The following is a 26,835-nucleotide window of genomic DNA, read 5'->3' as shown; positions in this document are numbered from 1 at the left end:
CGTGGGATTATGGAATTCCGCAAGTCCTTTCGCACAAGACCGTTACGCGACTGGTACCACGGAAGAGTCGGGAGCATGGCGGCGGGTGAAGTAAATCAGGCTGATGGTCGGCACCATACATCGATACTGAGAGCAAACAAATAGCATAAATGTATGCAGCACATCTGGGTGCAGTAATCAGCACCAAATCTCGCCGTGTCGTTTGCCTCCACTAACGTCATTCCCGTACACGACCAGCTTGGAAATTCTGGAAGGGGGAGAAAAAAACCAGCCAGTTATGAATACAATATTGCACCTGCTTTCCTTATGCGATTTCGTTAGATCATTTGCAATCACAGCCTTCACCTGTTTTTAAGATAGTTTGTTTTGAAAAAGTGGGAAGGCTTGACTGTTTGCCAGCGGAGACAGCTATGGCGGCGTTAAGGTGTCGAACTTGCAATGCTTTCGTGCAACGAAGAAGTCGTGCTGCGCCATTGGCACAGGTGAACAACATATGGGCCAGTTTTTTGGGCGTTGGCTCGGCGCGGTTTTAAACTGTGCAGGCTTTAACTTTCCATTATGTTTGGCACCTGGCATCCACTTTTCAGTTTAATTCCTTCCCGTCTCTGCATCTGTGCAGATTCCAGCTCCACGTCGACGCCTCACCATCGTCGCGGGTCAGGCGCAGTCGGGCAACACAGCAACAAAAAGACGTCTTAGTGGCCCACCGAACCTGCCTCCCATAGACAGTAACGTGGGTGCTCGCTTCGATTGAGGGGCTTGCGCCTTTGGGGGCTGCGGCTAAGGCTTTCACGTTATCCTATTTCTGCGGCACGCAAGAGAACCGATACATGCAGCCCTTCTTGAACCAATGCAGGGTGGTGGTGGCGGCGGTGGCGGAGGCGACGGCTGGGGTTGGGAACGGACAGCTCGTAACGTAGCACCGAACCTCTTCGTTCTGGGGCTCTACTTCTTCCTCACGTCGTATGGCGGTGACAACTTTCCTGGCGGCGGCGGTGGTGGTGGCGGCGGCGGTGGTGGAGGTGGCGGAGGTGAGCTTGCAAGGCCCGCTATGGTAGCGGCAACAACCTCGCTCGGTACCTGCATCCTTTTTGCCTCCCGCGTGCGCTTGAGTGCTGAAAACCACACGCATTTAACCTGAGGCTAAGCGTCCAAAAACGGGGTGCAGCGTGTGGCATGGCGCTGGATACCCTGCCATGCACGCCATCGCGGATAACATGGGGCCTTGGCCCTCCTGCTCGACACTGTCTTGCTACTAGACACTGTCAGGCGCGTTTGCCTGATTATAGAAGGACACAGCAGCAGCAGCCCGCCAATAAACTCTGGGCCGTTCACAGTTCTCTGTCTGATTGTCTTCTCTCCTGTCCGCTTACCTTCCTGCCCGCCGCGAGAGGGTGGCCCATTCCCTGACTTACAGGGGAGTCGTTTCGTGTCCACCTTGTTCATTTTGATCTTTATATTGAAGAGCAGCGGATGCATATTTGGTGTACGTGTGTTTACGTTAAGGCTTAGTAAAACTCCTTACTGTGTCCAGGGCAGTGACAGCATTGGTATTGGATGAGTAAGGGGGGGACCAAGCCGACCAAATGTTTCTACACCACACTTTGTCCACAGGCCGTGGTTAATTTCTTTGGTTGTTTTGAGGCAAATACGTGCAAACTCAAATCGTCACCTCAACGCATTGGCGGTCAAGGAAAAGGCATGCAAAACGTGTATTTTGAGCGCAAACCTGTAATAAGCATACCGATACGTTGCGCCATGGAAGTGACAAAACGCAAACATGTGAAAGGGCCAGGTGTGAATAAAGACCATTTTGTTTGCATAATTGTGTTCTTGCTGCTCTCGCTCGTTGCGCGCAGGGAATGGCGGTGGGAGTGGTGGCAACGGGGGCATGCAGCCTGACGGTGATCGGCCGGGTAACAACCCACACCGGAACGACTCCAGTCGCAGTCAGGAACAGTCGGCACGAAATGAGGAAGGGGAGCCTGACGATGATTCCGACGAGGAGGAGAAGGAAGAGACGCAGCGACCGCGGCGACATGGCAACCGGCTGCAGCGGTATTAGCCCTGGACCAGCTGTACTGCGGTCGCTTGTACCGCGTCTTCGCGGCCAGTATGAACTGCAGCACGGTTTTTGAGCGACGTATTGTGCACGAGCTTAGTTTCTTTTTTGGGGTCGTCATGCCGAATTCAGTAAATTTTCATGTACACATTGCAAAGCTGGTGCAGCGCTGCATGCCCGTTATTGAAAATGCCGGTTGCGGTGGTGTGTCATATCGGTTTAAGGATGTGTGCTGAATTGTGAAACTGCTGTGGCGGCGGCTCATGGTTATCATTTAGATGCATGCGCGGGTGTTATGGAATGCTTTTGGTAAGAGTGCGGGTGCGTATAGTCATTATTTGGGCCGTTTTGGTGCGTAGCGGGGTGTGGTCCGCCACCTGTAAGGGTGTCTGATCGATGCGGCTTGCATGTATGGTTCAAGGAGGACGGATAGCGACATAAGAACTGCGTCTGATGTGGCTTTCCAAGCGACCAACGGCGTGTATTACGTTTTGATGCCTCGGGGGGCGCGTACTTCGCCCGCATTTCCCATGTTGATGCCCCGGGTGTTTGGGGCTGTAGGCGGACCCGGGGTGCTCGGGCAGCGTTTGTTGCGCGCACGTCCTTGACGGCCCTCTGCCTCCTGTTACCGTTTGCCCCTCGGGGTCCCTTTCCATAGAGTCCCAGGCTGATTTGGGTTGCTGTCGGTCTTGGTGAGGGCAGGTAATTGGGGTTTTACATGCGTGTCCTCATGCCTTTAGCCATGGGGCGAAGGGGAATCCTGTTGACTGCAGGTGATGCGCCATCTGAACATATGCTGTATTCGTGTGTTCCATTTCTGTGTTTGTAGGGTTGTTGAATCGGATTGTTTGCTTCATTGGTCGAGAAATGTTCCTTTGTGTGCACCGTCCGAAGGTGATGTGGAAAGGTGCCGTCCACATTGATGTGTGGTATGTAGAATAAATCTGTGTGTTGGGGTCCCAGAGTGCCTCTTGAGAGTTTGTTGGTGTGTTGTGTTGCATAATCAAACACTGGTGAGGGGAGGGTGAGCGGAGTGGAGAGTTGCGGCGTGGAGTTGACGAACGACGTGGAAGAGGGTTCTTATATTCGTGCAGATCCTTTTTACCGATTCGCGGTTACCATGTCACCATGCATTGATAAATATGGATGTGTGTGCAGCTTGAGAGTATGTTGGCGACGTAAGGCGACGTCGGTTAGCTCTGTGGCCATGTCCGGATTATTCCCTATCAGCATGTGCGCGAGCTGGGATGGAGAGCTGGTGTGGCCTTGGCGAAGGCATCCCTTCCAATGAGTGTGCGTAACTGTGTGCTCCAAGATTATGTTGCAAAAAGGGGGAGGAAGTCGCGTCTTGAACGATGGTGCATTGACTGTGGCTTGGAGAGCGAGTGGGGTAGTTGCTGAGTCGTTCTGTGCGCATCACGGTTGCCTTAATTAGTGGTGGGCATTGTGCACTTGCAAGGCGGCAGTGTGAGGAAGCCGCTGAGGTGGTTTGCGGCCTGGCGTCTATGACAGTGTTTCGGGCGTATAGCACCAGCGCACGTTTGGAATTCTTGAAAGTTTCCTGGGCATGAATAGGCTGCAGCGTGTCGTATGCATGTTTCTTTCGTGACTTCCCCGGCATGGCGGTCCGGAGGGCACAATGTCCCCAGGTGGGAAGCCCTAGGGACGAGGCAGGCGGAAGATTCAAGTCCGTGTGTCCTCACAGGCCTTACATTCAACTAGGTTACATCTGGACATGCTAAGGTCGCGTGCTACATGTGTATATCCTATTTTCGGGCGTTTCCCACCTTCCTCCGGTCCTCTCGCAAATGCACTGCAATGCACCGGCAGCCACAAATTTACGGAGGAACGATAGTCCGTTTGAGGACGTGTTATAGATAGTATATCCTGCTTCGTTTTCCTCCGGGAAAATCAGTCCTTTAGGAAATCAGTTGTGCTGTCCGACGTTGGGCCTCTCCCGATAAGTTTTGATAAGCAGTTGTGTCCTCAATTTACGCTTGCATTTTCAGGAGTCTTATATGTATGGACATGAGCTCTATGCACTGGTACGTTAATCTTAATGGGAAAGAAGAGCTACATCGTGACCAGGGTAAGACGCCCACGCTCGATATTCATATTCATATTCAGGATTTGCGCGCGTACAGATAAGAGATGCTTTTGTACAAGCATCCGGCCAGTCAATTCACACCGCCGCCAAGGAAGGTCCTTGGACGGTGGAAAGGGTAACCACCTTTCCTGCTGACACCACACCCAGCGTTCTTACGTCCTCAATACCTGAGCACAGTCCCATATTTTATTATACCTTCGGTCGCCCCGCAAGCGGCCAGGTCCTGATAGGGGCCACTAAGCACTAACATGAAACCGTCGCGTCGCGCCATTAGCCATAGCGGATGGTGTATAACGTTACAAGGCCCCCATAACGATGCCCAACTACCAGGACGGCACCTCTGCCGTGACGCTATAGCCGGAACCGTGCTATACCCCGAAGCCCCATTGATCTTTACGATTTGTCTCACCGTACACAAATCGGCTCGAACCACCATCTGGCCAGCGTGGTGGCGTGAACCCCTACATCCTCATCCTTACAAGGTGAATTCAGGTCAAATGAAAAACAACATAAACCTGCTAAGTGACAAAAGAAAGAACACCACGTAACCTTCCTCTTCACCACTTGCTGTACACACAGCAGCATGCTGACCCTACCGTCCATTCGCGCTACTCCATGGAAAATCCACACACACGTAGCATCTCCTTCACTTCCGTCTCCTTTTCCCGCACCCGCCCAGCCGCGCGGCCCGCTGCCACCTCATGCTCGTCCAACAGCCGCCATCGCCGCCAGTCCACCACACGCACGCCACGCTGCCGCAGCAGCGCCGTCAAACCCGCCAAACCAGGTGGCCCAGCCGACCCATGGGTCTTCTCTCCGGCCCGCAACAACGCGTCCGTATCCGCCGCCACACAGGCTACCGTCTCCTCCGCGTCCACGAGGTTCGTCCCGATGATGCCAGTGGGACCGCGCTTCAACCAACCCACCACATACAGCCCCTCGTCCTTGGCGGCAGCGGCGGCAGTGCCGCTGGCGGGTGCGCTGGCGTCAGCCTGAGAGGCAGCGCATGGGGGGAAAGGCACAGCTCTGTCTTAATGGCGGCCCATTGGGCGTGTCTAGCCGGGACAAGGCACCGTCTAGTATTATGCGTGTTGTCTTTTGTAGCACCCCAGTAGCTGTAGCGGAGAAGCCATGTGGGGCCTGAGTTGGAATCGGATTTGAGCTCCTAGGCCGTACAGTAGTCGAATGGCGCGGAGGACAGCGGGCGGAAAGGAGAGCAGCCGACAGCCCACACCGCCGACCCTCCCAACCCCTGCGGTGACCCTACGACCAGCTTCAACGACAACGACCACGACAACGACAGCCTGCAGGCTGTGAAAGTCAGCCCGCCGACAGAAACCGCAACAAGCATCCCTGGCGTGTAAACGCACTGCACTGCACCATTCACACGTGCACAGACAGACAGACAGACAGGCAGTAGATACAGACAGACAAGACAGACAGACAGGCAAATAGATACAGACAAGACAGACAGACAAATAGATACAGACAAGACAGACAGACAAATAGATACAGACAAGACAGACAGACAAATAGATACAGACAAGACAGACAGACAAATAGGTACAGACAAGACAGACAGACAAATAGATACAGACAAGACACACAGGTAGACACGCACGCACGCACCTGTTTCAGCACACGCCCCTCTAAGTTGGGTATCACCCCCCGGCGGTTGTCGAATGCAACTCCCTGAGCAGCAGCAGGGCGAGGGGGGAAGGCGTTAGGACACCAAGTGGGCGAACCATCGCGGAAGGCATTGTTACCGAATAATTCAGGACGCGTGAGCGGTAATGGGCATGTGTGTTGTGCGGATATCCTAAACGTTTTGTGCCCCAGCAGCACGTGGCGTAGACCTCCCGCTTCCCGGGTGCCTTGGACAGCGCTGAGCAGGAGCCAGCGGGGTACAGGAGCTGAGGATAAACCATGGACGATCTGGGAAAAGCGCGGACTAGCACTGATCGGCATGCATGCATACATACATACTAGGCAGGCGGCTGGCAGAGGTTAAGGCCTGACTTCTGCTCCCAGTTGACCCAGTCGACCCGGGTTCAAATCCGCCTGCCGGCTCCTCGGGTGTTTGAGGAGTGATGAAATGGGAGGTGGCCCCCCATCTTATGGACGGTGTAGGACGTGATAATATCAACTTGCGAGCTGACCAGGAACTAAGTTGATGCGCCGTTGATCCGCTAGATTTGGTTGGATGCTGGTGGTGAGTTGCCGAACTCAACGAATACATTCTGAAGTCGGATGGGGTGACGGATTAGGGTGCCCCTCTAGCAGGGGAGAGCAGGGACTGCCCCGGGAAAGGGGGCCGCTGGCGAAGTTAACCACCCTGTAACAACATACATACTAGGGTTTTGCACTACTGGTAAGGCGCGACCATTGCCCTCGGGAGATCCCGGGATCGATACCCATTAGGGTCAGAAGTGCTTCCGATGGTGGAAGGGATTGATGGACGGTGGTGACCTGGGATAAATTTAACCTGCGCGCCGACCAGGAATGGCGTTGCGCCGCCGTCGACCCGGCAGATTCCGTTGGATGCTGGTGGTGGGTGCGGAACCTGAGCAATCCACTGAGAAGTTGACTAGGGTGACTGGATGAGGGTGCCCCGAAATACCGGGGAAGGCAGGGTTTCGAAGGGTAGCTGCCACGGGCGAAGATTCACCCCCCTGTTTCACACATCATACATACATACAAGCACCGCAGCCTGACGCCAGCGATGTTCCCCTCCCTAAATCTGGACAGCCACGTATACACCTAACCACACATGTACGAATGAATCCCGGAAGGGGTCCACATAAGCATCAACACCATCATTAACAGCAGCAGCAGCAGCAGTATTGCTCTCGAAACTCACGTGCAATGGCAGGGATTTGTATCCGATACTCTTAAGTACCAACTGACATTCGATGGTGTCGTACACGCCGCTGCCAACTGCCACGGCGGTGCCGCCAGGGCCGTCGGGCCGTACGACAGTGCGCTCCACCCTGATACCTGAAGACGCCGCAGGTCGGGGTTGGTCGACAAGTGTGCAGCGCAGCGCGGCCGAACGAATGTTGAGAAGCGATAAAACAGGGGAAGGTGAAGGTGAAGGGAAAGGGCCCCATTCATGTCTGTTGAGGACCAAACCGGGAAAGGTCACGAGGAGCGAACCCTAGGAAGGAGGAAAGCAGCTGTCAAGAGAGAGGACGGGAGGAAACCAAGATGACCCCTACATGACAACCCTACGTGACCCCGCGTACTCCCCGCCACTTACCCGCCACTCCGCCATCAGGCCCCCGCAAGACCTCCACGGGGTTGCGGTAAAACTGAAAAAATAAATCTCGACGAGAGCGCCCCTGCTGCTGCTGCTGCTGCTGCTGATGATGATCCACCGCTGATGCCGCACTCGCCGTGTCCGCCTCAGCTACAGCCTTGGATACCAGTTCGTACACGCGTCGTTTAAGGCGTGTCGCCTTCATCTCCGCCGCGTCCGCCTCCGAAACCGTCAACTGATCGGGGGCTGCCGTACGGGCCGACACGCCGCACTCCGTGAGCAGTTCCTTTAGCTCCTTGGGCGTGCAGGCGGCCTCCGAGGTTCATAACATGACATGACGTGGGGTTCAAGAAGACATACCTTGGCATAAAGTATAAAATGCCTATTAAAAATCCCTGCTAAAAATGCCTATTAAAAATGCCTACTAAAAATGCCTTCTAACAGTTGTTACAATAGAAAATTCGACATTGCATTCGACAACCTTGTAATCTCCCACCCACCCAGCCACCCCAGGCTCACCTGCACTGGGCCCCTCCTGGCAACCAAGTGCACCTCCCGCACTGCACTGCCAAGGGGACTGCCGGACTGTCCTCCCTGGACTGCCCCTCCCCCTCCCCCTCCCGGGTGCCCCTGCAGCTGACTCAGCGCATGAGCCGCCAAGTCGGTGGGGGTGAAGCGGTCGGGAGGTGACAGCAGCACTCGCGCACAATCCAGAGCCACATTGCCAATACCGCAAATAGCTACCGACCGAACCTGGATATCGAGTTGGGTGGCGAGGCGCGGAAGAAGGCAGGGAGAGGAAGGGGACCCATGGCGGGGTCAAGGATTTAATCTGGTAGAAGGGACGGGGCGCGGGGGGACGGGGAAACCGAGGCGAACGGGTTTTGAATGGGTTTTGTCGTACAGTACGGCATGTTGTTTTCAAGAAGTCCTTAGAAGAAAACCTTTGGTAGTCTTATGGAACACCATCATGCAATTAAACGCAGACGACCTGAAGATGTCCCCATGTCGAGAGAAGCCCCCTGACCCATGGTCACCTTGGACAGGTCGATGGGGAGGTGCCGCGCATCCGGGTGCCCGTTGTACCACCACACGAACTCGCGTGCCGAAAACACACCACCCCCGCCCCGCGACCACCTCAAGGCGCTGGTGGAAGTGGTGGGGTCGTCCTCTCCAGGGATGCCCAGGCGACGGTCGCTCTCCGCGCCGTATGCCAGGACCACCTGTACGGCAAGCAGGACGTGTACGGAAACCAGTAAGAATGAGGGGAGCGCAAACTACATCACAACCCTCCCCCTCCGTCGCTCGGGTGGTACGCGCACATACAACCCTCGCCCTTCCTGCCCGTGGCTCAGGTCATTCGAAACTCAAAAACCAACACGCACGTGGTCCTCATTCCCTCCCCGTGACTCACCGCGTGGTGTAGCGCCCTGAGCTCGCTGATGTCCACGTCCCTGCCCACCAGCACGTTGCCCAGGAAACTGACCCGTGGGTCGGTAGCCAGGGAACTAAACTGGTTGGTGACGTTCTGAGGAGAAGATTGTACGGTGCGGAGCGATGTGTCAGGTGGGTCCCGGTCGGGTCGGGTCAGGTCGGGTCGGGTCGGGTCGGGAACGAAAAGACGACAGAGCGAAAGGGAGATAGAGGTGGCACATTGCGGGTAGCAGAAGCAGGGGGAGCTGTAGGAGTGTAGGAACCATGCCCAGCGGCGCGTGTGTGGCCCGCCTTACTCTTTAGCTCCTCAGGGTAGGTTGTGTGTGTGTGTGGGGGGGGAGAGAGAGAGCGAGACCACGCATACACACACACACACACACACGCGCGCACACACTGACCTCTCTCCCCCAAAAGCCCGGGTAGGAACCCCTAAACCGAAGACATCCCCTCCCTCCCACCCTCCTTCCCTCCCTCCCTACTTTGGTATCCTGATGGTCAGGAGCCACTCCCGAGCGAACCAAACCGAATGGAGTGGGTAGTCGGTCCTGAAGGAGGGGGGGAATGGCGGTGGGAAACGGACAGAGCGCGCGGCAGCAAGCAGCTCAAGAAGGGAGCACTGTGGACTTGGTCAACAGGACGTGACAGGGTACATAGAATTGCATTGAGAAGCTGTTTTAATGATGTGATGATGATGATGATGATGATGATGATGATGATGATGTGATGATGATGTGATGATGTGATGATGATGATGGTGATGGTGATGATGATGATGATGATGATGATGATGATGATGATGATGATGATGATGATGATGATGATGATGATGATGATGATGATGATGATGATGATGATGATGATGATGATGATGATGATAAGAAGAAGAGAAAGAAAGAACCCAGATGGGGAGGGCCGGGAGGTGTGTGGAAAAGGGAGAAGGCGAGAGACACTAGCTGGTCCGGGAATCACCCAAGCAGTGCAACAGGCTGGGGCTCCCCACCCCGCAGCGAGCACTTACCAGAATGGACACGTGCACCCTGTCCCCATAGCGCTTCAGAAGCTGCGGCAGTGACAGGCGGAAGCAAAAGCCCGGGCAGGGAAGGGGCAGTTGAGATAGAAGGTGCAGGAGGTGCGAGCTGAGCCACAAAGACCATGATCGCAGCCACAGAATATCGAGAACCCAGATGCTGGCAGCGCGGGACCATGTAACATGGGATGGCTCCGATAATAGAATATAGGGATGTCAAACAATGCTGCGTCGACGGACTTGAAGTCCACGACAAAGACGTAAAACGGAAGGATGGTTTGCTGATTTGGGCAGGTCCTAAACATGAGCTCACCCGATCGACGGTATAAAAGCCTGCAGGGCCAGAACCGACGATGCAAACGTGGAGCTTCTCTGGAACTGAGCTGGTTGCCGGCCCACAAGCAGCAGACCACAACCTAATGCCATTCCATTCAATCGAGTATACTCCAGCTGTGCATCTGGAACAGCTTCCTAAGGTTAGGACACTGCGCGACGCGAGTCGCATTATTCCGGTGGAAGTTGGTTAAGCGGAACAGTCAGCAAACTCCCCGATGCTATAGAGAAAAACACAAGTCCATAGATAGCAGCCCAAGTACTGGAACTTGATGCTTATAATCACCGAAGCATAAACAGGTTACGGTGTAAAGGACACTCGTCGTGGTACTCGTGAACCACGCGAGTGACTTAAGATCTAATCTATTATTGAAAGAAATAAGAAGAAGTCTGTCGACTTTTTGGCTATCTAGCATTGCAGACAATTGTCGCAAAAGACCTTGTACAACAGTCTGACAAAGATTGCGACTAAGCAGCCTTGCAGCAGCGCGACGCTTACATGCAATTTCATCTTTGGACATATCTCCGTATTTTAGCTTGATGTTTCATTTTGCTTTGAAGTAGTGACAACATCAAATTCAACGGCGTCTGAAAAGGGTTGCGGAGCGGGTGTTACAATGGTTATAGCTTTACACAATATACACGGAAGGACCTGGTACCCTAAGAAGGTAAGTCATGTGAGGACGTTTTGCGGCTCTGAAATCGAACTTTCTACCATCATCGTGGCGAACGCACCAGCTTGGGACCCCACATGTGGGTGGCATTAATTATTAAGCAGGATTAAAGCTTGTTTTTCCCCTGTGATCTGTAAACCCTTTGCTTCACTAAAGTAGTCCATCGTGCTTGATGTTCCCCAGGCGCTACTGCCCCTTTTGCGCCTGTCCTTGCGGCAGCGATGTCCGCTAAGCAAAGCCAGCGGCGTCGCTTCAACACTAGCGCAAGATGCCCGAATCATGTGCTCTGGCCCACAACAACGCCTTCTCTGCACGGAAGCAAAGCCGCCACAATCCCAGGGAACAACAACCCCGTCGGGCGTTGACGTTCCCACGTCCAACGACAGCCAACCCCCAACTGCCGGTCCCAGCAGCAGCTCCAGAACCAGCACCAGCCGGGGCCCAGGTCCCAAACCCCCTCATCAACCAGGCGGGCCCCGCGGGCCAAACACCGGTGATGGCTTGTCCTCCCAGCTTCGCTACTGGATCCTGCTGCTGGCAGAGTATGGCGGAGTGTACGGCACGGCTGCCGTACTAATTGCGGCGCTCGCGCACTTAGACGCCTTTGGCGGGCTGCACTGGGACTCAGCTGACGTGGCATTGGGAGTGGGTTTTATGGTTCCGGCGATGGTTTTTGACGGGCTTGTGGGACTCCCTGACTGGACCAGCCGTGAGGAGGATGCGGCCCAGATTGTACGACTGTTTGTGGATCCGGAACTGCTCCGAAACGGAAAAGAAGGCAAGGGAACGGGGACAACAGCCATTCCTTCTCCCGGCGACCGCGCTGCAGCCTCCTCCTCCTTCCCCGTCTCCCCCAAAGATGAAAGAAGGGCAGAAGCAGCAGAAGCAGCAGCAGCAGTAGTTTCGACGTTGATGTCATCCACTGAAGCCGCAGATGCTGATACATCAGGGCACCATAGCGGCAACGTATCAAGCAATAGCACCACCTACGAAAGTACTAGTGGCGTTGCCGGCGTTGATTCATCATCACCATCATCATCATCATCACCATCACCATCACCATCACCATCACCATCACCATCATCATCATCATCATCATCATCCAGCAAAACGCATACCGATGCTGCGGAGTATCTGAATAGACCAGCGGCTATCCCCGCAGCCGCCAGGTCTACACCGGGGACACGGCAAACGGCAGTGGACAGCAGTACGGCATCTACGACAGCGGCAGACGCGCCTAGCAGTAGCAGCGGCAGTAGGGACGGTGGCATCACTAGCAGCAGTAGCGTCAGCAGTGCCAGTAACGGCCCCACCCCTATCGGGACTCAGAAGGAGGAGTTGGGGCGGTTGTGGGCTGCTGCTCAGCGGCTGCGGATGGCCTTGGAGCTCATGCAGGTGCGGGGGTGGCTGGGGTGGGAACGGAACACTGCTATACATACATACATACATGTGCTGCATATTGGGTGTATTACACTTATAGAAATTTATAGATATGGGTGCTATGGGTGTGTGATTTGGCTAATGTACGAACAAGCACACCAGGGCCCCACTCTACTGTCAGTACGGTTCTGTCCTATCCCCTGGCGCACATTTATACATACAGACAGACAGACACATACATCTCGCGGTCGGTTCATTTCAAACCCACATACGTTTGCAGGAATCCTCCATTCGGAACAACCCAGGGAGCCGACTGACTCCCGTACAAGAAGCCGTAGTCATCCTGGTAGCCGTTACAGCGGAAGAGATGCTGTACCGTGCCGTACTGCTGACCCTGCTTGGCCTCTGGCTCCGAGACCGGGCTTACGAAGGGGGTGCGGAAGAGGTGTTGACGCTGCAGCTGCAGCTGCTGCTGGGCGGTTATGGCGGTGGCGGCGGCACTTGGGAGTTGGACACCGCTGCAGCGGCGCAGTGGGCGGCTCTCGGAGTGGGTCTGGCGCTGGGGGCGACGGTGTTCGCGGCCAAGGCTTGGCAGGTACGTCGTTTCTGGGTTCGATCCCTGGTGCGATCATGATGCGTGTGGATGGGGAAGGCAGGGGATGAGGTAGGGTTGGGCGAATGGGAGGCGGGTCTTTGGGGCCCGGAGGAGGACGAGGGGACGAGGAGGAGGAGGGAACCACGGGCTAAACACGCTTTGGAGGATCCGACTTGGATTGTAACTTCTTGGTGTGTGGAAAGGGAGGGAGGGGAAGTCTTACCCGCTTAAGGGGGGGGAGGGGAACGGGGCCGTGTGGGAAGTGTCGGGTAAGACGTATGCCAGCTTAACTGGGCGACCTTTGCGATAACAGTCAGCGAAGTACGTTGAGCAACGGGGGAGCAACAGCTGCTGGAATCGCCGTGTGAATTGCGGCTCCCGGCTGGAATCGCCGTGTGCGGTCTCCCCTCCGCCCCATGCATTCCTTGGGCCTCATGTCGCCGCGTGTCGTGTGTGTATACAGTGCCGTGTCACCTCACACACGGACAATCGTCGCGCGAGTGGCAACCCCCTGGGGGGGGAGGGAAACCCCCCGGGGAGTTGAGGAACCTGTAGACGTGACCCAAACGCTACCCTTGCTTTGGACTCTTTCGGCAGTTGGTACGGTACGACACGTTGGACGTCATCGGCATTTGTCGACTCTTTACTTGATAATATTTATTTATATAATAATTATAGCATAATAATATTTTTGCAGTATAAAGCCTCGGAACTATTAATAACCCACCCCACAATTCTACCATATCTCTCCTCTTTTTTCCTCTGGTTTTTGCTGGTAATGTTCTTTACCCTCCCATCCCATGTACCTTGTTCTCGGGCGGTATAGGAAACCCGTCTGGCTGAGCGGCTACGTGCGGTGCAGGCGGCCCAGGCAGAGGAGGCCGCCAAGGAGCTCCGGTACGTGTGCGTACGTATGCATGTAGCCAAATAAACTGCAAAGGAGTCCATACCTCCTGAACTCCTGACACATATAGCCGGAGGGGCCCGGAGGGTCTTCATTTCTTGGAATTTTGGAATTTTGCTGCAGGAGGTGTAAGAGATGGATCATGCTGCAATATTTGAAAATTTAGGATAAGGCCTCCTGTCTGGCAGTTGGCGCCGCAGCTTCTAAATCCAAATCCAAATCCAAAAGCCGGATTCAAATTTTGCGAGGGTCGTTTGTTGATGTTGATGTTGTTACAGGGTGGTTAAGCTTCACCAATGGCCTCCTTCCCGAGGCAATTCCCTGCTCTCCCCTGCGAGAGGGGCACCCTAATCCATTCACCCCATCCGACTTCAGAGTGTACTCTTTGAGTTTGGCAACTCACCACCAGCATCCAACCAAATCTAGCGGATCAACGGCGCGTCAACTTAGTTCCTGGTCAGCTCGCGAGTTGATTTTATCACGTCCTACACCGTCCACAAGATGGGGGGCCACCTCCCAATTCATCACCTCTCATACTCCCCGAGAGGTCGGCAGGCGGATTTGAACCCGGACGCGCCGGGGCGCATCGGGAGTAGAAGCCAGGCCTTAACCTCTGCCAGCCGCCTGCCCGTTTGTTGCCGTGTTGGAGCTGCTCCAGGGCTTTCTGTCCCTGCCTGCCTCGTCGGTCAGTTCAGGGGTTCTATTTCTACCGACAGGCCGAAGTCCCCCTCTACCCCTCTACACACACAGCGGTCGGTTGGTCGGCCTGTCAGTCGGTCAGTCTGTCAGTCGGTCGGTCGGTCGGTCGCGCCCTCGTCATATGGTCAATGGACTGATGGCAGTTTTCACGTTGGCCATCGCTTCCTACGAACTCGCTGTTTTTCAGTTCCCCGCTTCCTTCGTGTACTCGTTTCCCACACTCACCCAGCCCCCACTCCCATACCCATCATCTCTTTGGCTCCCAAGGCAGCGGTTGGTGCAGTTGGAAGTCAGTTGACGGTTTGACAATTCGCTTCTTGCACGTGTAATTTCCCCCCTACCGCCCTTTTGCTCAGTAAGCAGCGGCTGCTGGGACAAGTGCACATGACGGAGGCGCAGCTGCTGGAGGAGCGGGAGAAGGTGGTGAGCTGGCGGCAGCGGGTGTTTACCTGTTAGGGTTCGGGGGGCGGTGTGGGAACGGCGAGACACATTGAACCGTGTGTGTGTATGTGTGCTCTGGAAACGTACCTGGGTCGATTGAAGCTGACAGTGGAGCCACTTTAGAGGCCATGTAGGCTGTGTGTGGTCCTGAAGAAGAAGAAGAAGATGATGAAGAGGGTGGGGTGACTGAGTAACATACGAGTGGATGGTGGGTGGCTAGTGCCCGCTGTTTTCATTTCTTTTCTTTCGTCCTTCCCCTGCGAAAGACAGCAACCTGACGCCTCCTCCTCCTCCCTTCGGCCGTGTGCATGTTTCCTAATCAGGCCCGGCTGCAGGCCGCCCAAGCCAGTCTGGTTGCCTCAATAGGAGTCCAGGGGGCGCTGGTGTGGATGATGGAGGGCGGCAGGGAGGTGTACCAGGTGCGGGCAGGCGGGCGGGCGCGTGCGTATGGGTGGTGGGGAAAGGGCACCGGCGGCGAGTTACGGAAAAACGCGAAGCTGTGCGACACAGGCCAAGGAGGAAGAAGCGCATTAAGCAACCAATATAAACATGCATGCAGTGGGTTCGGTCAGGGATTGAGTGGCTTGTGTGACTGTCCAATCCTTGTTGTTCTAATATTATTTTCACGCATTTGATTTCTTGGAATTGGCCGTCAGACCGTTTGCTTTCTTGGGAGGTTGTAGGCCTTCTTGGGAGGTTGTAGGCCCTCACATCCACGTCCATGTCCGCCTGACCGGCTTCCGTTACTCCTCTCTGGAATCCCCCACCACGCACCTGCAAGTCAAGGGCATGTACGGCACACATCTGTACGTCCGACCACATTACTTCCTGGCTTGTGGCCTGCTTTGCAGCACACTGCCCCCCCAGCCACCTGTCCGTGCCGTCGCCGCCGCCCCGTCTCTATCACTCCGGTCAGCTGTTTTTCTGGCTGGGTCTTGCAGGTGGCCGCATCGGGCGCGTCCTTTTTGTTGACTGGCAACTTGGCGGCTCCACTGGCAGGTAGCCTGGCTGCCCAGCTGCTGGTGTCCGCATATCAGAGGTTGGGCCTGCGAAGAACGGTGCAGGTGAGGTAGTCTTGAGGTAGTGAGCCTCATCCGCTGTGTTGCTGGTAATTATGAAGGTCATGATCCGCATGTGGGTTGGTGCAAGGGCAGCATTGGTTTACCCTTGGAATGCATGGCCTGATTTCGCTCACAGCCAACACAGGCATTTTTATATGTATAATAGTGAATGAAATTCGCGCTGCCAAGTAACTCGATCCGGGTTGCGCGGATCGTGTTTGAGGTTTCTTTTCCAGACCTGTGCCCAGCGCACCGTGGCCGTGCCTCTGATACGCGAACACGGCGGTGCATGTAGGTGCATGTAGGTGCCTGTGGGTACGTGTGTAGCGTCCCTGTGATGTTCCTGTGTGGTATTGCCTGACGTGTACATGTTATATGTGTGCGATGCACAGCGCCGTGCCAAGGTGCTGGAGGCCCGGAGGCGAGCGGCACTCGAGAAGCGGCAAGAACAGCAGCAGGCGACAACGACTACAGCTGTTTCAGAAACGCCAGATGCTGCTGCTGCGGCGGTGTCGGCCATAGCTGTGGAGCGGCCAGCCGGCGAGGTGGCAGACCAACCGGCGGCAGAAGCGGTGGTTGGGCGGGCGGGGTTAGGGCCGTCGCCGGGCGGGAGTTCGACTGTTGAGGGGCCAGAGGTAACAGAGGTGACAGAGGAACGCGTGGAGGCAAATGTCACCGCAGGCGGCGGAGCTGAGGGTGCAGGCGGAAGTGCTACGTTTGACCGCCATCAGAATGGGCGCCAAGAGCAGTAGCAGCAGCAGCAGCAGTAACAACAACAGCCGCAGCTATAATGTTAACAGCGGCAGAAGCCTCCAGAAACCCTAACCAGCAACAGTGACAATAGGATTAGCAGCGGCGGGGCAGCAGCAGCAGCCGTAAAGGCGATATAACGTTTTGGAATGTTTGTTATGGACCAAGAGTATAATCCGAGTTTAGTGATGCTCGTATGGCCGATGTGGGAACACTGCTATGTAAATGCTCCCACCGCATGTAGCAGTCAGCTAGGCAGCCTGCTTACACCCAACAGGTCGCTGTTTTGAAGGAGGCCACACAAATATACACACATATGTGATTTGTATTGAATCTGAACTGCAAATATCCCTTCACCCGAGCACCCTAACACCTAAATATATAATATATATAATGTTTGTGTGACTGTGTGATCCTGTCAACCTGACAACCTGGCAGCCGGCCGTACAACCCAACCGACGGATCCTTTGTGTATGTCACAAAGGAAAATAAAAGAGCGCACCCACGAGCTGCATTGCTAGCCTAACGCCGACCATATCTCCATTTCAGCTTTCATCCGCCGCTCTCCCTGCTTCATGAGCCCTGCTGCTTCGGGCACGGTGATGCTAATCATTTCGTGGCGGCGCCCCGCATAGTCAATTGCGTGGCGGCGCCCCGCATCCATGCATCCAGCAGTCGCGTCGTGTGCTGTGAGCGCTGTACGACAATAGTTCCGCAGGCAGTCGTCGCCAGTCCACGTAAGCAGGTCTTGGAAACGTTGGTCGTGGGTGGCATGTTTATCCATCCATGGGAGAGTATCAGAATGGCTGCCGTAGTTTGGAGACTTATACACAGGACCCCGGTTCTCCAGGGATGGAGAACGTGACTCCCGCCCACAGGCTTACATACATACACGCTCAACACGGCTAAGTACAAGCGCGCCCGTGCCATAATTTTCTAGCAATCCAAGCAGTGGTAGCAACGGCGGTCTCCTGTTCGTAAAAAGTAAGGTGTACCAGATGCAAAATGCCTAGTTAGGCTCTTTCCTGCGCACTAGAGTACAGATGTTTTTTGTATCAAACTACGTACAGATCATGGGTCAGCTGATGTTGCGGGTGTCAGGAGAATTGCTTCATGTCTGTTGCGTGTATGACCGAGTACACAGACATGCCTCAAAGGGATGGAGGGATGGAAGTGGTGCGGCGGCATACGTGTTATAGTGGCCTGCGAGCCGACCAGGATTATAGACTTGACGACACCAATGTCATAACACAGCATGAATCTATTGGATGCTGGTGGTGGGCGCTGAACCTCGGAAGGACACTGAATTTAACAAGTTCACTAAGTCTATGTCGGTAAACCTATGTTGATAGATTGACTACAAAGTTTCCCTACCCACAACAGAGCAAGAGGAAGGTAGGGATAAATTCGGCAGGTAAATAGCGGTTGCGGATGAAGGCATATACCCGCATGTACCTCTGTTATTAGACTCGCTTGCCATGTAGACACAGGGCTAGAAAGCACGGCTGCCTGTTAGCAAAGCACGGCTACATGATTGCGTGGGACTTAAGTGGGTGGGTAACGCACACACCAGTAGGCGACGTCTCAACACGTGGGACCGCGGTCGCAGTTGTTTAAGACCACCCGTTTTGCCGTAGATTGTGTTCTGGTGTTATTTTATTGCTGAAGGGTTGATGCTGCTAAAACATGTAAAGCACGGAAAGGCAGGAGCGATTTGGGTTATGGGCGACTTGAGTGAGATTTTAACCCTCGACAATCTTAGCTTAGCTACGCCAGTGTGAATATTTCCCTGTCTGTTTGCCTGGGCTGGGAGCCGCCGACTAGATAGAGCGCTTTAGGCGTGAAGACTGTCAGGTTGCAGATGAGCAGCTTGTACATATGCGCTTCATTCACAACATCGACGGGGCCATAAGATACCTGGAATTTTTTATTTTTAGGATTTTCTGGTGCCTACAACAGATACAGCGGTCGAGCGGCTGCGCGTCGCTATCGTATCCTGACAAACAAGGCTGCAAACTCCAGAAATATTTCTCCTTAGATCTAATTTATGTTTACGGCTCTTAAATCATGGAAAGATACGGTCATAGTGTCCATTATGCTAGCTGTCAGCCTTCAAAGCCAAACGGGCCTCCCGTGGATTTCCAGAGTCCCGTGGGCCAGGCGATGCGCCCTAGCATTATGCGCTCCTCGACCTTGAACGACAAAAACCCAAGTCATTTTTGAGTAATTTTCCCAGGGATAGAATATTGGATTTGTTCGCTCTCCGTTATAAGACTACCTTCCTAGTTATCTGTGTCAGTATGGCCGATACCGCGGAAGCCGCTGCTGCCAAGGCGCCCAACCCCAAAAAGAATGACAAGCCGAAGAAGCTGAGGGCACCTCCAACGCACCCAACATATCTTGAGATGATTACGGAGGCTATTGCAGCGCTGAAGGATAGGACGGGTGAGCTTACATGCCTACTGTGCCACGGAGCAGGTTCAGCCTGGTCCAGCAGCGACGAGCTGCTTTTCCTCAGGTTCGAGTCAGCATGCGATAACGAAAAAGGTCGAGGAGCTTTACGGGAAAGGTAAGTTGCAATGTTTGTTTTTGCGGCTTGTAAAGATGTGCAACATCGGTATTATGGCGCCGGCGCAGAAATATCTGACCCAAAATGGCCCAAGCGGTTGGCATATTACCTGAAAACGTTTGCGGATCAAGGAAAACTCGAGAAGGTGAAGGCCTCTTTCAAGCTGAGCGACGAGTTGAAGAAGGCTGTGAAGGCGAAGGTGGGTCGCTAAGGGTCGCAACAATCGTAGCCGCGCCGGAATCGCGCGTGTGCACTTACACTTGTTCAGTGAGTTTCACTCCTAAATGTTATGGAAACATTTATGCGATTTTTTTAGGAAACAGGTTTGCGGGGGTTGCGAGGTCTGGGAACTGGCTGATGCTTTCCGCGTGGTTTCGAGTACTTGTGGCAAAATTTTCCGCACTGCCCGCCCAAAGATAATGGGAAAAACACAAAAACAAATTAGATGAAAGATGGCAGGCAAGGCATGCTCGGAAACGCCGTGGAAATGCCGCCGAAAGTCAATGTTCATCCATATCGCGTATCCTGCACCCCATACTTCGCTTCCGCTTGAGTTCTTTGCATTGAATTCTTTGCATTGCATTATGATATGATTGAAAGTTGGATGGACTGGGTTATAATAATTTCGTGACTTGCATTCGGGCCCCTCCCGAGGTTGACTGTCAAGAACCGCGGTTCTTTTCCATTGACACGTTTGGGAAAAGCAAAACGTGCAACTCTCGACATGTCTCATTTTCCAGGATAACAAGGTTAAAAAGCTTACGGATGCCGCAATGCCGGAGGGCCAGGAGAAGGCACCCGCGAAACCCAAGAAGCCGGTCGAAAAGCCGGAGAAGGCGGCGGCCCCTCCACCCAAGAAGCAGGCCAAGGGATCCAAGCCTAAGGAGGAAGCCAGCAAGCCAGACAAGGTGCGTGATTTTAAAAAACATTGCCTTTGATTTTGGGTCGAATTTTGCACGGGACGCGAATTTTTTTTTGCGCCGAAATCTTGCATTAGAGCCCACGTTCGGCCCCTTGTACCGCAGCCTGTATTTTGCTAGTGAACTTTACCGCTGATGCAACGAATAATGGGGACGCGGTGCAGGATCCACGAGGGTCACGTGGTGCACAATTCGGAACCCCGGCCAGGGACCTCGATCAAAACCCCGATCAGGGACCGATCAGGGACCTCGGCCAGGGACCTCGATAAGGGACCAAAAGGAGCCAGTACTCGGAAGGTCGCTGAACAACGTTGCGCCACTCTCACGTGTCCGCACGCGTCCGCATCACAGGGCCTGCCCCACCGTTTTCTCGCACACAACACAACGCACAACACAGGCCGTTAGCAACAACCTTGAGTAAGGTGAAAGCCACTTGCTTTCCTTTCCCACTTGCTTTCATCTTTGCGGGACGCTGCTGCAAATTCTTACCACTCACCACGTTTTCAAATTAAACACGCACACCTGATATCTTTTAACAGCATGTGCGCGGCCCGCTACATCACCCTCGTACCATAACCTGCTATCAGGAAGCCAAGAAGAAGGTGAAGAAGCCCCGGGAAGAGAAAGTCAAGACGAACAAGGTGAAGGCCTACAAGGCCAAGAAGGATTCGCCGAAGATGCATAAGCCCAAATCGGATATGGCGGATAAGCCCAAAGCGGCCAAGGCCAAGCCGACAAAAGTGGTAAGCGGGTTCCGAGGGTTGCGCCTCTTAAGCTGAACAACACCTTCGCTACGCTGCCTTGCTCCAGGCAAGGGAGCTTCATTGGTTGGTACGTGTGGCTGGCTTAGGGCCTGGCCGCGGGTTTGTTGCGGTGCAGCCCCCTCTGTCTGTATGTGGTGGTTACAGTGGGCTCCAGACTAAGTCTGGCGGGGTGCACCAGGTGCTGGGGGGTGGTAGGACCACCCTGCAGTGCGCGAATGGGCGGGGGCTGTCTCGTCATTCACAAGTGGTTAACGGGTACGGGGCAGATGTACGCACGTCCGTACGGCTGCTTCCCGTCTGCATACGGCCGTCTCCGTATGCCCCACGAAATGGATAAATAAAACTTTAACAACAAAAAATCAATTTTCAAAGACGCCCCGTGGGCTACGTGGAAGGGAAGTTAAAGGAAGAAATCGCAAACGAGGGCGATGTGGAAGGGAGGCGTCAAAGCAGCTGCGCAGATGGGCGGCTGGAAGGGGCAGTAGGGAGAAGCACAAATGATTAAAACAAATGATTAAATGAGGACCGCGAGGAAGCTCCTCCAGACAAAGAAATTGAGACAAACTTTTTTCTCACTGACGTTCTGTTATATTAGGACAGGACGGGATGGATGTTACCCTGTATGGTGGTGCGTGATGACCTGCTTTCCTGACCGGCCTGTTCCGCCCCCTGGTTACCAGAAGTTAAGTGGTGAAGCCAAAAGGCGCTCCGGAGGATGGAAGGAAGGATTTAGCGATCACCCTCAGAAGCACCATCTCGCGCAGTGGCCCGTAGCTTCGCAGCGCACCACTGCCCTGCTGTACACCCATTTTAAGGTCAAGGACCCTTCCAACATTTGTAATCCCTGGGTGTTCGCTATTTTCGGGCTCCTTCCTCAGCCGCTGCAGCCAGCCAAGAAGGTGGCCCCGGGTAAATCCCCAACCAAGTCCGCGTCGCCCAAGAAGGTGTCCGCCGGCAGGAAGACGCCAACGGCAAAAAAGTAGAAGTGCTCCCGCCGTTCGCTACAGCTTGCACGTGTGTTCGTATGTATGTGTGTGTATATATGTGTGTGTGTGTGTGTGAACTCTTGTTGCGTTGGGTTGCTTTGCATAACAGCGCCTCGTCTCCGATAACCGCATGGCAGTTCGGTGTAAAATACCCTGATGCATCGGTAGTGGAGTGGGGAAAAGTTCCAAGTTTATTGCGACACTTCTAGTGCTGATGTTCACCTTGATACTCGGAGATATGGCTAAGCCTTTTCCGTTGCGTTGTTGTACCTGCCTCTGTACGCATGTGCAATAAGCTGTGTTATGGAGATGGAAGGCAGCCTTTGATGATGATGATGATGATGATGATGATAACTTTTGGACTTGTCGTTTGGATGGCGTCATGTACAGGGATTTGGTGGACAGCGCCCAGGCGTCATTGACTTGAACGCGCTGGCTTTGACTGCTGGACCAAAACTGTCGCAACTCACACCGCGGTCTTGCGCGCCAGCCTCGAATGCGTCTGTCAGTTACACAGTCTTGATGGTCGGCGCTCGCCCTTTCGTAATGTCAACAGCAGAGAGATGCACCGGACGACAATTGATGTGGGTTTTGTTGCCGTGACTCTCTTTTTCTGAACTGAGCTGTCCCGGAAGCACGTACACGGTTTGCATGTCGCCAAGACAGAGGGGAAGTTGGGGCTTTGTAGGATGCCAAACTCCGGCATTTGTGTGTGCACGTATTATGTATATGTGTGTGGCCGTGTGAAATGCGCGTGAGTGTGTCTGAGACATGTTCCAGAGGTTGCATGACCTGATACCGGTACATGAACACGACCTGGGAGAGGGCATCTTTGCGATATTGGGCTTGGACGGCTTAGCGCAAACTTGCATGCCATCGACATGTGGTTCTTTGAGCTTGTACGTGTTGTCGTGTCTGGGGTTGGGCCGCGGCTGCGGAGAAGCTCCGCCGACCTTCTCATGGCCTTGAGAGCGGGACTTGTTGGATAAAATCCGCTTGCTCGTCGCACAGCATTTTGTGTCAATCCTTTTAACGGTATCGCTGGAGGTGAATGTCGTCGTCCATGGTTGTAAGGTAGTTACGAGGCGTAATGTCTGTCGTCCAGAATACCTTGCAATGTAACCATTAAGAGGAAAGCATGGGTGGTGAAATGCGAAAAGCGCTACAGGTCCGCAGCGCCAACTGCAAGGGCGTTTGGTGTGTGCGTTATCCCTCGATCTGTTGCATTTACCTCCAGCGGTCACCCTCAAAATATCCGTAAATGAAAATTGAGGAGAAATTCGTGCCCGTGTACTTTCCCTTACTCGAAGCACTCGTCAAGCCCTTGGATTTGCGATATGTCGCATGAGCGATAATCCATAAAGTTTCTCGGAAGTAATTGAATTGTTATGGAGAGTTACGCCCTGCTTTAGCCAAATATTTTGGGGAGGTCATCGTATCTTCGTAAGCCATCGTCCGGCATATAGGTATACAGCAATGCACTACTGTGCGTTGATTACATCTAATCTTCTTTCTTTGTTTGCCAAGTTCTGATAGTACGATATTTGACACTTGGCCAGACCCATAACTTTTGCTTCTAAGAACCGCGGAGGTGCTGAGGCAGCTGTGGGCATGACCATGCCATGGCACATGTAATGATATTATGCAATTTTTAAAAAATAGGAGCTTCTGCCGTGTAGCAGGCGAACTGGAACAGGCCCCATGGCGCCGAAGTACGTAAAGCCCTTCAAAAGCATCGGCGAACAGACCCAGGTTATTAAGATTACATTACTGCAATCCCGATGTACAGGGCGAAGCCTCCACCGGAGCCAGTCCAGCCACCTCCACCTGTGGGACCTGTACAGGAGGTGCACCTCGTGTAAGTGCGTCAAGCTCCTCCCACCCCTGACCAACCGCGCTCAACCATAACCCCTTAAGATGATAGTTTCTGGGTTATACTTTCATAGATCTCAGGCAGGTGCAGGGCTCGGCGCCGCGCTGCTTTAACTGCTTCTCGTGCCTTTGGTTCCGGAGCCCCAAGTCCACGTGGACCTGGAGCCCTAGACCAAACCAGCCAAGTATGGGGCCGTATTACAGCAAAAACCGCCCGTTAATCCTCCCCCCTCCTAACGCCAGGACTGACAAGGCTAGCCCACCATTAGCAACACCAGCACCAGCACCAGCGGCACCCCAGATGCCTGTATGTACATATCACCCCGAGAGCCCTCCAAACTACTTTTTTCGTTCGGCCCCGTTTCCGACCCCGCCTCGCCGCTTCTGCAGGCTCAAGGTCCGCCTGCGGTTGAAACCACCGGCTCCGGAACCGCCACCACAGGTAGGCGCAGGCAGCGGAATCACCATCTTCCAGACCGGTGGAGAGACCTCACACGCACACTTCTTCCGCAAGAGAGGAAAGGACAGAATCCGCAAGAGAGGAAAGGACAGGGGCAGGAGGGGGCGTCAGCAGGGAAACCCGATATGCGCTGTACTGCACAAAACACCGTGTGGGGCCCCGCCCCAAAACATGACCCAGGAAATCATATAGCCCAGTGCACCATGGTGGTGGTGGCCGCCCCACGATACGCCGCGGGCTGTGTGCCATCATGGTGGTTAAAAGAAAGGGGGAAGGGAGGGGGCGCTGCGGGCCGTGATGCTCGTGCGGGGCACCGCAGGCCGCCTGGCGCTCTGCGGCCGTGGATCAGCCGGTGGTGGCCGGGATGGGGGGGGAGGGGGATGCAAGGGCGCGAGTTGGTGTGGGCGGAAGCGACTCGGATAAGATTTCGCTGTTTTTCTGGCGCCTGTTTCAAAAATTGGAATCTGGGTCGGGAACCAATGAGGGGTTGTGTCCCGGGTTAATGGTCGGCGACCTACGAGGTGGCGAGGTGCGAGGGACAAGCAGCAGTACAGGGACAAGCAGCCAGCGGGATGGGGGGGTTTGGATGGGGAGGAGGCTGACGGGTTGTGTGTACCGGTGGTCTCTCTCTTAGGCTGCCGCCCGGCCCGGCCCAGGTCTCACCACCAATAAATACACTTTTGCCCGCCCGTGGCGGCCGCGTCCTGTCTGACCGGCGTGGGTCGCGCAGGACCACCCGCCGCCGCCGCACGCACCCAGCCCGCCGCCGGATCCAACGCCGCCAGGAAAGGGCGGCAAGGGCAACAAGTCGCCTCCCAAAAAGCCGTCCACGCCCGCGTCGGCCAGGAAGAAGGCAGCTGCCGCTGCCGCAGCAGCGGCAGCGGAGGCTGCGGCGGCGGCCGCCGCCGCCGCCCTTGCCAAACCCGTTGACCCCGCGACGCTCGTCCTAACGGTCAAGTACACGCCTTTCACGGGAGCTGAGCAGGTCCTTGGGCCGATTAAACCTGTGAAACCGGAGCTACCTGCGCCGCCGGCCGACACGGTTGCGGCGGCGGCGCTGCCGCTGCCGGCACCGACGGCCGCGGCGCCGCCGCAAGCGGGTGCCGCTGCTGCCAACTTGCCGTACGCCACCGTGGATGTGGAGCACCACGTCAAGGTAGCAGTAGACGAGGCTGCCGTACGATCTCTCGCTGCCGCGCACGGCATGTTGGCGTTGACGATCACGATGGCGACGCCGGCGCCGGAGGGTGACGCGCCGCCGTCCAAGCCCAAGGCACTGGCGGGATCAAAGAGCCGTGGCCCGGGTGCGGGTCCGGAGGCCCGTCCGCCCACCCCGATGCGAAACTACTCGGCGGTGGTTATGCTGGACTGTAGCGGGCTGCTAGTGGGCGAGAAGGCGGCATCTTCAATGTGGCCCGACAAGACCAAGGGCATTCCCACCCGACTGGAGGAGGTGGCGGAGAGCCTCGAGGTGCGCGGGGGGTGCGGGGTTCGGGGGTTCGGGGAGGAAGGCGAACGAGGGCTCTGGGACAGCGGCGGCTTAGAGGGACGAGAGATTCCGTCCTCCCGACGACTCATCGCCTTGGAGTGAAGATATCTCTAGTAGTCCTGTAGGGCAGGTTCCGTAGGGGTCAGGGCCCTGGCCTTTCAATACATGGCCTTTCGTCACAACAACTCCACTGTCTTGTATCGTCGCACCGTCGTACCATACTTGTCTCGTCATTCATTTCGCACGCCCTGCTCTCCCCGCGCTGCCCGACACGCCGCCCTCCGTACAATTCACCCCGACACCCCACCCTCAGGCGGACATCCAGCTGCTCAGCATTCCTCCGCCTCCCCCCCCGCCGCCACCCACCCCGCCGTCGGCCAAGGGCAAGAGGGCTCCTGCGGCCCAGAAGAAGAAGGAGGAGGAGCCCCCTCCACCACCCGAACTAAAGGTGGGTTGGTTGGAATCCCTTTTGGTGGTTGGATGATGGACAAAAGGATGTGGTTTTTGTGTGTGTCCATTTTCGAAACGACTGAGCGGCTAGCCAAGGATATGGTCCAACCGATTACTCCTTTCTAGGTGCTTCTTGCTGCACCTCGTGCGTTTAGGTCGTCATGGTGTCGTGAAGACGTCATGGTGTCGTGAAGACGTCATGGTGTCGTGAAGACGTCATGGTGTCGTGACGTCATGCTTCGTCATGCTGTGTGAGTATTTGAGTCGTTATCAGCGGGGATCGGTGTTTATTCGATCCCAGCCTATACTTAAGGTCCCGGTCCCCAACACCCCCCTTCCCGGGTCGCCCCCCCTTACCACTTCCGGCGTATCAGTATCATATCCCCCTTGGCATCAGCTTCACTCGTTCACGTGGTTCGTCTTTCCCCCCCTCCCAGGACGTCCCCCCTCCGCCCCGTTTCCCTTCCCCCCTCTGCATGTGTCCCATGCGTACGACAGGACACTCCGGGGGATCCCATCGGGCTGTTGCACCCAGAGCTTATTACTATGCTCAACCCAATTGTCGTAAGCGTACGGAAGGTACGGCATGCCGCATGGCG

The 26,835-nt window shown here is 55.0% G+C and overlaps 5 protein-coding genes across 5 annotated transcripts in view; 4 read left to right on the top strand and 1 right to left on the bottom strand.

Annotated features, from left to right (window-relative positions):
- Positions 1–850: 850 nt before the first annotated feature.
- VOLCADRAFT_87757 (uncharacterized protein) lies at positions 851–2,065 on the top strand (the record flags this gene model as incomplete). The annotated part of the gene is made up of 2 exons (XM_002947494.1): positions 851–1,031; positions 1,860–2,065. 2 exons carry the CDS (start codon positions 851–853, stop codon positions 2,063–2,065), a joined length of 387 nt encoding a protein of 128 aa, XP_002947540.1.
- Positions 2,066–4,454: 2,389 nt separating this feature from the next.
- VOLCADRAFT_79700 (uncharacterized protein) lies at positions 4,455–10,394 on the bottom strand (the record flags this gene model as incomplete). The annotated part of the gene is made up of 12 exons (XM_002947350.1): positions 4,455–5,113; positions 5,775–5,861; positions 7,030–7,166; positions 7,429–7,525; positions 7,583–7,741; positions 7,948–8,018; positions 8,070–8,181; positions 8,466–8,651; positions 8,843–8,956; positions 9,342–9,407; positions 9,881–9,922; positions 10,203–10,394. The coding sequence occupies 12 exons, from the start codon at positions 10,392–10,394 to the stop codon at positions 4,778–4,780; spliced, it is 1,599 nt and encodes a 532-aa protein (XP_002947396.1). The 3' UTR covers positions 4,455–4,777.
- A 1,876-nt stretch (positions 10,395–12,270) lies between these two features.
- On the top strand, positions 12,271–17,666 carry VOLCADRAFT_87755 (uncharacterized protein; the record flags this gene model as incomplete). The annotated part of the gene is made up of 8 exons (XM_002947493.1): positions 12,271–12,291; positions 12,557–12,871; positions 13,698–13,768; positions 14,831–14,897; positions 15,239–15,334; positions 15,857–15,979; positions 16,369–16,672; positions 17,605–17,666. 8 exons carry the CDS (start codon positions 12,271–12,273, stop codon positions 17,664–17,666), a joined length of 1,059 nt encoding a protein of 352 aa, XP_002947539.1.
- Positions 17,667–19,026: 1,360 nt separating this feature from the next.
- hstH1-3 (histone H1) lies at positions 19,027–21,962 on the top strand (the record flags this gene model as incomplete). The annotated part of the gene is made up of 5 exons (XM_002947492.1): positions 19,027–19,171; positions 19,364–19,494; positions 20,036–20,203; positions 20,803–20,958; positions 21,660–21,962. 5 exons carry the CDS (start codon positions 19,027–19,029, stop codon positions 21,960–21,962), a joined length of 903 nt encoding a protein of 300 aa, XP_002947538.1.
- Positions 21,963–23,746: 1,784 nt separating this feature from the next.
- The window catches only part of VOLCADRAFT_87753 (uncharacterized protein), a gene marked incomplete at both ends in the record, with an annotated part of 8,740 nt that continues 5,651 nt past the window's right edge, over positions 23,747–26,835 (top strand). Inside the window, 6 exons of the mRNA XM_002947491.1 lie at positions 23,747–23,823; positions 24,228–24,279; positions 24,617–24,826; positions 25,028–25,768; positions 26,100–26,234; positions 26,735–26,815. Coding sequence (XP_002947537.1) covers positions 23,747–23,823; positions 24,228–24,279; positions 24,617–24,826; positions 25,028–25,768; positions 26,100–26,234; positions 26,735–26,815 — 1,296 coding nt within the window. The remainder of the gene's footprint in view (positions 23,824–24,227; positions 24,280–24,616; positions 24,827–25,027; positions 25,769–26,099; positions 26,235–26,734; positions 26,816–26,835) is intronic.

The sequence above is a fragment of the Volvox carteri genome (genome assembly GCF_000143455.1).
Source record: "Volvox carteri f. nagariensis unplaced genomic scaffold VOLCAscaffold_6, whole genome shotgun sequence".
Classification (NCBI taxonomy): Eukaryota; Viridiplantae; Chlorophyta; class Chlorophyceae; order Chlamydomonadales; family Volvocaceae; genus Volvox; species Volvox carteri.
The sequence above is the reverse complement of the archived record's forward strand: the minus strand, read 5'-3'. Positions and strand labels throughout refer to the sequence as shown.